Source organism: Pimephales promelas, chromosome 18 (genome assembly GCF_988280905.1).
Source record: "Pimephales promelas chromosome 18, fPimPro1.hap1.1, whole genome shotgun sequence".
In the NCBI taxonomy this organism is placed as follows: Eukaryota; Metazoa; Chordata; class Actinopteri; order Cypriniformes; family Leuciscidae; genus Pimephales; species Pimephales promelas.
The window spans coordinates 10,617,110-10,626,429 of NC_142786.1; the positions used below are offsets into that span (position 1 = coordinate 10,617,110).

General features: G+C 35.0%; 1 protein-coding gene across 1 annotated transcript; it reads right to left on the minus strand.

Annotated features, from left to right (window-relative positions):
• Positions 1 to 4,379: 4,379 nt before the first annotated feature.
• Positions 4,380 to 6,422, minus strand: hoxa9a (homeobox A9a). Its single transcript, XM_039678996.2, has 2 exons — positions 5,598 to 6,422; positions 4,380 to 5,315 (listed from the first exon to the last, which is right to left on the minus strand). Exons 1-2 carry the CDS (start codon positions 6,130 to 6,132, stop codon positions 5,077 to 5,079), a joined length of 774 nt encoding a protein of 257 aa, XP_039534930.1. The 5' UTR covers positions 6,133 to 6,422; the 3' UTR covers positions 4,380 to 5,076.
• Positions 6,423 to 9,320: the final 2,898 nt, after the last annotated feature.

A 9,320-nucleotide genomic window follows, 5' to 3' on the forward strand; every position in this document is an offset into this window, starting at 1 on the left:
TTTTGTGAAGTAGGCCTACCGCAAGCCAACCGTTGGTGTTGGCCTGTTACCTTGTCAACACAAAATGATCAACATTTTACGTAAAATGCGCAAATACGTAAAACGATCTAAACATTTCTAGATTTAATCGTTTTAAACTGCACGATTACTCCAAACTCTATTTAGCCATGCATGCAGGGTGTTACGATCATGTATGTATCATCGCTCCTGACTTATGAAATTGATTCTTGGTTTTCTGTTATTAGATTGATAATTTTAGGCCTAGTTTAAAAGTGTATAGGGCTATGCCGCAAATAGTATTCTGGTCAGTATCGTTAAAAGATTATAGCCGCCTGTTGCAGTAAGGCACAATAACATCGGAGATAGAATCATAGTTTCTTTAATAGAGTAGGCTATAAATCTTGCAAGCAGACACAAAGAGAGAAATAAATTATGCAACCAGATACGCATAGGAGATGCTCTAAATTAAAGACAAACTGAGTAATTAATTTATTACCACAGAGCCAAGACATTAAAACGTTTACGACTTCACACATGCATGAACAGCTGCATATGGCTTAATGGTATACAGTTACATGACACGACTCTGTATCGCTTCTGACACAATAATATAAGAAAACCTACAGAAGATAGACTATACATCTTAAGCTGTCTCAAACAAACGTGGAAGTCATACCTTGCGTTCTCATTTGAAGATACACATCCGACTGGTTGATCTGTTCGTGCCTTATGAATTTGGGGGCAGGATATATCCATGTCCTTTCTAAATCCCCGATGAGACACAGCTTCATGTCACGTGTAAGTAACATTAGAAAGTAGTTTCTCCCTGCTTTAGACGACCATTTGTTTTACACAAAGCAACATTTCTGGCCAGTGCTGAAGAAGAAGAGTGAGTGAGCGCTGCGCTATGACAAACATTCCAATTTAATTTAAAATCGTATTTTTTTCATCGTCCAGAATTGTTGAGTAGGAATCCTTGCTGTCGTTTTTACGAGCCAGTGTGATATACAATCCCATTACAGCCAGAGTTCATATTAAATACCACTTCACTGGCATTGGGTCCATGAAGTCACATGATTACTCCGCAAGCACTTAAACAGCCAATTGCAAGCATTGCTTTTGCCGTTTCTTTCTTGCAAGAGCAGTAGTTAATATCTAAATCAGTCAATGGTCCGCTGAAAATGATCAGAATTCTATGAACATTATTATTTCAAAATATAGTTGTATTTAAAAATAAGAAACAAGACTTTAGAACCTTTTTGACTTAAGATAGTCTTCGAAAAATCTATTGAATTGGCAGAACACGTTAATAGTTTTTATTTATTTATATATTTTATATTTATTTTACAGGTTCAAAACATCAAAAGGAAAAGTTAAAAAAAAAATAGAAGTAGACCTATATTTATTTTACAGGTTCAAAACATCAAAAGGAAAAGTTTTTAACAATTAAAATTCTATTGTACTTCGTTTTATTGGCCTACATTTCATTGTTGTGAAATAGAAAAGAAGAAAAATAAAGAGTAAAGTGCATAAAATGCAATTTTATTTTAAAAGACGAGCCCTGCATACACGTAACATAAACAATATAATGGAAGGAATTTATAATGTAGATAATTCTGCCAAAAGAAACCAGTTTTTGAATTGGGTGTTCCAATCTCAGGTCTACTAAGCTTTTTAAAGTACAAGTTAATCAGAGCATTTTTAAACGTGCAAAAGTTTAAAGTGAGATGTTTAAATGTAAACCAGATAGCCTACACTCTACAAAAGCTGGGTCGAGTGTTAGTTTTTATTTTATTTTTTTATTTTTTCACAGGAGAGCACACAATGTAACGCCAAATAGGTGATATTGTTTTGGTAACGCTGTATATTTTTATTCGACGTCACTTTGCAAACGTGAAAATTGGCATAGAATTTTTGATTCTCTGACGGCTTTATGTGCTCCTTTCACCTCCAAAAATGTCAAAGTTATTACACTGTGGACTTTAGTAATTTGTAAGACAAAGAAAACTCAGCCTATTACAAAATAAGGGCTTACCAGTTATTACGTGTAATTCTGGTATAGCAGACTAAATGTTAGTCTAAATTGAATGAATTTTAGTTTTTTTAGATGAAATTTTAGATTAATTTAAGATTAACTCATTGTTAGATCGATGTTAGTCTCAGACTTGCAGGAAGGACCTCATAAAAATCCCAGAATTGTTGGGGATATTAGTCAAATACCTTAGCACTTCAGTAGACCGCAAAAGGTTTTAAAAGCAGGTCACATTTGGAAAAAAAAAATAGCCTATTGAAAACAATACACACCGACACACTCTGAAGAAGGCTTGTGCCGACATGCATTCATAGTTTTTCAACATATTAAAACCAAAACTGGAGTAGTTTAATCATTTAAATAAATGTTCTGTAATAAATGTACCCTATATTTTTGTAAGATATTTAAAAAAAACTTAATAAAAACAATAAATAGATATTTTCTAAATGGATAGAATGTGGAATTGTATTATTAACATTAAAATAGGCATACTTAAATGCTAAAATAAATAAATCTCTTTCGGTACTTAAATACTGACTAATTAAAAATCGAGTATACAAACAGGCTTGACTCATAAACCAGACAGTGCTCAACTGATTTTGCTTCACTGTTACAATGTAAGTTGTAATTATTGCTTTACATTTACAATAGAAGAGAGAACATCAAACCGTTTTTTTTTTTTGTTGTTTTTTTGGTTTGTAATTCCATCACACAAAAATGAAACAAATGAAACCATAAAAAATAGGAACATGGAAGCTCTTATTGGAAATAGGTTATAGGCCACTCAAAACATTTCTCAATGATGAGGTTTTACTGACATCAAGTGGTCAGACTGTATAACAATGCAAGCAACTGCAGCCTCCATTTTTGCTTGGACGCCCACGATTAAACATCGTGTTATGACCAAAATAATTCCCCCAAGTGAAAGCAAGAATATGTTTTTTTATGATTTTTTTTCCATAATTTTAATTTTATAAGTAGGCTACTGTTTTTGGAAAAAAAAAATCTGGAGAATTTGCACTGACGCCTCCATTTTACCATGTAAAAGTAGGCTATAAAGGGTGCCGTATAGGGTAAACTGCAATAAGAGACCAATAAAAATAGATTATTTCCGCTGGCTTTTTGTGCACGAAGTCGAGTCTCCCTGAAAGCGGAGGCAACTGAAGAAAATAACAGCACCTCTCCAAATGGGTGCCGGGCCTCTGGAAACGGTCTAATTGTGTCTGTACGGCCATAAAGCCATTGAAAACAGAATGCCAATGTCTGTTGCCTCGTCTGCGATTCATTGCCTTGTCTCCATGAGGAGACCTTTAAGTCAAAGTCCTATATCTGTTACACTTATGGGTACACTTATCCAGGCTATAGCCAGGCCTCACATATTCATATTTATAATTTTTAAGGTTTATTTTAGCTATGTTTAAACAGACATGATCTAAAATAACACACCGAAATCCATATCATTAATCACCTCATCATGGAGGTTCTGCTCTCTTAATTCCACAGATTCATGCACACATGGTGCGTTGTTCACTTAGCCCAGCTGTCGAGTTTTATAATATCTCTGTTGTGTTGCGTTCTTTCGCCTCACAGCGCTTTGCGCACCATAAACGGTTATAGCAGTAATTGTCTTTTATGGCAGCAAGCAGCTAACAACCTCATCTGCCAGACCGGTCTACAAGACCGCTCTCCTCGACTCCAAACTCGCCCGGCATACCCTAGCCTCAGAGAGCATTCCTCAAGAGCTGATGGCAGGTCTTGTGAAATGGTTTTGAGTAAAGTACTATAAGCCAAAATTAGCGTATAAGATTGTAAGGTTTTAACACTCTTAGTTATTCACCTACTTCTTCTTATTATTAATGTTATTTACATATCGTTTTGCGTTTTTTTTCTTTTTCAAAAACAGGTGTTCCTACTAGGCTATAAAAAATAACCTCTCAATAACCTTCTCAATGAATCCTTTTAATTAGGACTGTTTACACAGCATCCATTAAAGTAAAACAATAAACCAACAGCAACCAATAAAAATAAAACAATTTCATTAATAATATATAGGCCTATATATATAAATAATAATAATCTAGTAGGCCATATATTTCCCTTCCACCGATGCAAAATACAACTTTACGAAAAAGTCTGAAAAGGAAAAGCACAAGAAAATCTACCAAAAATTACACAAATAAAATTGTACATGTAGTCTACAAGCAATTTATTATCAGGTTATATTACAACTTAATTGTTATTTTAAAAAATCACGAGGAATACAAAATGTAAGGGAGACTTGTTTGGAGATATGAATTGCTTTATTATTCAATAAATAAAATCACAAATGGCATCTGAGAAAATAGGTAAACAGTAAACAAAACAAAAAAAATAACAAAAAGAATATGGCGGTCAACAGACCATGAGGTATTTGTAAAGTTGCCTACAGTGCTTTTATTTCTATAGCTCACAATCTAACTTGACTTGTTCCCTGAAGTTCGCAGACTTCACCCATTATCCAGCCTGTTCTCACCATTATCACATCGTGTGTTATGGCGTGAAAATGTTGGTCGATTCAAAACAAATAGGTAGCCTAGTGAAGTGTCATATTTAAAAAAAATAATCTAAGGCCACATGATCTCAAGTGTATTAGTACCTTTACATAAAATTGGGCCCAATATTTCTAAGCAAATTATAGTAATAGTTACAGATTAAAAGAAAATGTTAATTAGCGGTCTGAAATACACACCTGCAATCGAAGAGGAAGAGCACATAGCTCCGACATATTTATTAACTTCTAATAAATTAGGTCTAAATTAAATACAGATTGTTTTAAGGCTGCATCAGTGAACGTCTGAAACATTGATTTGTGCCGTATTCATTAAAATGGATCCACGTATGAGAAATAGCCTATAACTCAATAAAACAACACAATCCCAGCATGCTTTGGGCCTATTTAAGTCAAATACGGTTTGTTTGAAAAGAATGACATCTAATGTAAAATCCCATGACAACATTTGAGTAAAAGGATGTATCAGCTCACATCCTCACATATACGAAGTGCTTCATTCGTCCTTCGATCCATCTCTTTTAAATTTTTTCATCTTCATCCTGCGGTTTTGAAACCAAATTTTGACCTGTCTCTCCGTGAGGTTCAGTAGACGGGCGACCTCGTACCGCCGGTCGCGCGTGAGGTAAGTGTTAAATAAAAATTCTTTCTCCAGCTCGAGGATCTGGTGCTTAGTATACGGGCAGCGTTTTTTACGCGTTGAGCTCGCATGAAGCCAGTTGGACACAGGGTTTTCTGGGGAAAGGTATAGAGGCATGTGGGAAGGAGGGTTTCGAAATCATAAGCGAGTAGTACATCGTTTACACAATACCCTATCTAAAATCCAGACGATGGCATAGGCTAAATCAGTTACCCAACCCAAACTATGCCCCAGAGTCTCGTAACAGTCACAAACAATGTCAAACATTTCGCTGTCAAATATATTACCGCAGTTAAATAATCGTGTTAAATACATAAGAAAGGTGCATAATATAAGTTTAATATTATTGTACTTTCGCACCATCTGGTCAGCCTTACCTGGATTAGCGCCCGGTTTCTCCTCGATATCGCCTCCCTTCTCATCAGTCCGGCCAGATACTTTCTCTGTGTCGGTAGAGCATCTTCCGTTAATGAAGCCTCCGGGAGGGAGTACGACATGTGAACTGGCCTGACTGGCCTCTGTGCCGTCCTCATTCGTTCTATTTGTATCGGGTTTGGTATGATAGTGATGATGTACCGTCGGTAGCTCAGTGAAAGGCAGCCCACATGCAGAGTCCAAAAGCCAAGACTGCACGTAATCCCCAGCTACTGGAGGTTGTGTATGCGGCGGATACACTGACGGTACACCACTGGAGAAATGCGTAGGGATGTGGCCCCAACCTGAGCCACCATAAACGGCTTGCTTTGCCGGGAATGTGCAGGGGCCGATCTCTGTATGATCTGTGGGTAAAACGGAGGGCCTGTGCTGAATGAGCCCTGAACCTGAGGGAAAGCGAGTCTCCTCGTTGTCCGGCATAACAAGGGAGTCAATATAGTATCCTGTCAAAGCTCCAGATGTCGACATGGCAGGCATGCACTCTCATGCATACACACACACACACACACATAAAAACATTCACACACACATACAGTAACACGCTCACAAAATAACAATCTGTGAAAATGGAGAGGCAACTTCCCCCTCGCAAAGCCCCAGTCAGCTAATAAGTTGAGAGCAAACTGCCATTTGATTGGGTGAGGTACACACGTGACCATTTGGGACCGCACAATAATAATAAAAAAAAAAAAATCAATGGAATTTCTGAAAAAAAGAGAGAAAAAATGCATTGGTTCAAATTAAACTCTTCTACCTGAATAAACCTCAGTCGAATAAGCTTTACAAAGAATATACAAATTTAAAAAAAAAAAAGCTATACAAAAAAAGGGTTTTCTTTTCTTTCTTCAGACAAAAGCCATGGTCAAGAGACGTTGCCAGAAATGTACTATGTAATCAAAGTATCAAACTGACACTATGGTGTTATCTTTATTATTAGTATTAAAAGCGCTTTCATTTTTCATAAGTGGTCCTTACATTTTCTGTACCAAGTCAGTTTGAATGTAATAACCACTTTGTTTTTAATTGTCTATTTGATTGAGTTGATCGTTAATACAATAGTTAATATAATGCATATAATGTATAGCCATTAACTGTCAATTTTTATTTATCATTCATCATATTCTTTATGGATTTACTACCTTGTTTGAGACATGCAATGCTTCTGTTTGGCAACAAGGTGCTTTTTGTGTATTTTTTTCCTGTTGCAGTTTGTTGATTTTCAGTATTTGCAAATACAGACGATTCTGTATAATCAATGATTAGTTATCTCTTTGCACCATTACAGTATATTTTCAGTCATACGGAACATTTAGGAATAATGAACTGTGTGAAGTGTATATTTAATGCATAAAGGACATAAATGCTTGCTGCATGCTGAACACCAAGAGAAAATGTAAATGAACAGAATTAGCTGACCATATCTTCCCGTGCCGTCGTGTAAATAACAATACATCAAACAATGTAACAATATAACCATTTACTAACAACTGTAACCATTTTATTTTAACAAAGTGTAACTAATCCCTCTAAATTTCTTTGGTCAGAAAAATAGTAAAGGTAACACGTTACAATGAGGTTTCATTTGTTAACATTAGCTAATGCATTAACAATAAATATTATTACAGCACTTATTAACCTTTCTTATTGATAATTAATAAAATGTTCACATTTAAATTTAACAGATACAACTTTCGGTCTTAAAAAATAATAGTAAATTTTGAGATTAACATCATTAATAAATCAAATGATTGCATTGTTAGTTCATGTTAACCAATTAAACCTTATTGTAAATTGAAATAGTATTATAACGATGCTATTATTATTATTTAAAATATAATAGGCTATTAGTTAATATTATGTTATATTTAAATATTATTATTATAAATGTTGTTGTTGTACGTTTTATTCGGCAAACATTGCTCATAAATAGATTGAATATTGTTAACTGTATGCTTTAGATATAAATCATGGTAGCCTAAAAAGAAAATAAAACAGAATTGCATGTTTAGTAGGACTGCATATATTTAACAGCAAAATCAAACAATATAACACAAAATGCGTAATGCAAGAAAACTCAAGTAAAAACGAGAAGCTCAAGTGAAAACGAGAAACTAATTACTGTTTTTTTTCAACCTTTTTGTTCTTTTATGTTTTAATCAGGTGTATTTTCAACAGCCATAAGTACAAATAAAGAAAGACTAATGTGCTTCGGCTCAGTATCATGAGCCTCGTACAGTAGGCCTATATGACATATATATATATATATATATATATATATATATATATATATATATATATATATATTATATAATGAAATAATTTTTCACATTGCTTATTGATCCACCAGTGGTTACCAGAAGGGTATTCAGAAGCATTTTACAGCAGGAAACACCACTACAAAAGAAGAACAGAGAGAAAAAGAGACGGAAACAACATGGCCCTTTGAAGCCGTAAACTGCGATAGGGTGTTTGTTAACACAAACGAGATTTACCATAGGCGCTATTCATGCTTTCTAGGTCCTTTAGCTGTACTGGAGTGCCACCATAAAACAAATCTTGTATTTTGTATTCAGCCACTTATACAGCGCAAGGCGAAAGCCAGGAAGGCAATTTCTTTAGCTCAGTGGAACGCCACCGAGGTCGCTGTTGCTTAAAGCAGACGTGGCCGATTGCGGTGTATTGGACGTAACCGAGGCCTTGTCAAGGCTGTCTACATTGAGTTCGACAAATCAGTGTCTGCCATCAGCCCGGTTCACTAGCAGAGCGTTAAAAAAATAAAAAAATAAAAACTTATGATGATTAGGCCTATGTTTAAAAGGAGCTTGCATTTCGTACAATTGAAAAGCAAGGCTGTAAAATGTATAGGCTATACTGATCATTTAAATACGCTGGGTCTGTTTCGATATCCAAAAAAAATAAAAAAAATAGTTGGTTACTGACGAATAAAACTGGGGCAATTAAGACAGCTTCGTGTTGTAGGGTTTAATTATACAATCCCAACAACATGAAACTACCTAAACCACTCGACAGTCTGGTTCAAAACTTCAGAAAAAAACGAATCTAAACAAATCTTCGGCATTGTCTTAAATTTAACCTTTACAAACAACTGTAAAACAACATGCATTTTCCGTAACAGCAAAGACTAATGTCAGCACCTTACCTGTGTTAACTTGGAAGAAAAAAAACAACAACAACAACAACAACCAAAATTGACTCTTTTCCAACCCTTGAAATCCGAACGTCTTTATTCGTGCCTCTATCCAGTCTCTACTGAGGGCTATAGTCACTCAGAAAAGTGACGAGCCTCATAAAGTAGCCTGCAATAAAACGCCACAAAAGCGGACTAAACTCGTGTAGACAGTGTCTATACATGTTGTGGCCGGTCGCTGAAGTAAATAGGCTACATTTCCGTCGGAGAGAACGGGAAACGAAAGTTAGGCTATGACTTAAAAAATCTAGAACGTATTAAATGTCGAAAATCCGTTTTGTTGTCAAAGTGAAACTCAACAAATGTCAAGTAAACGCAATATATATATGTATATGTATGTATGTATATATATATATATATATATATATATATATATATATATATATATATATAGAGAGAGAGAGAGAGAGATATCTATATATATATATATATAGATATATCTCTCTCTCTCTCTCTC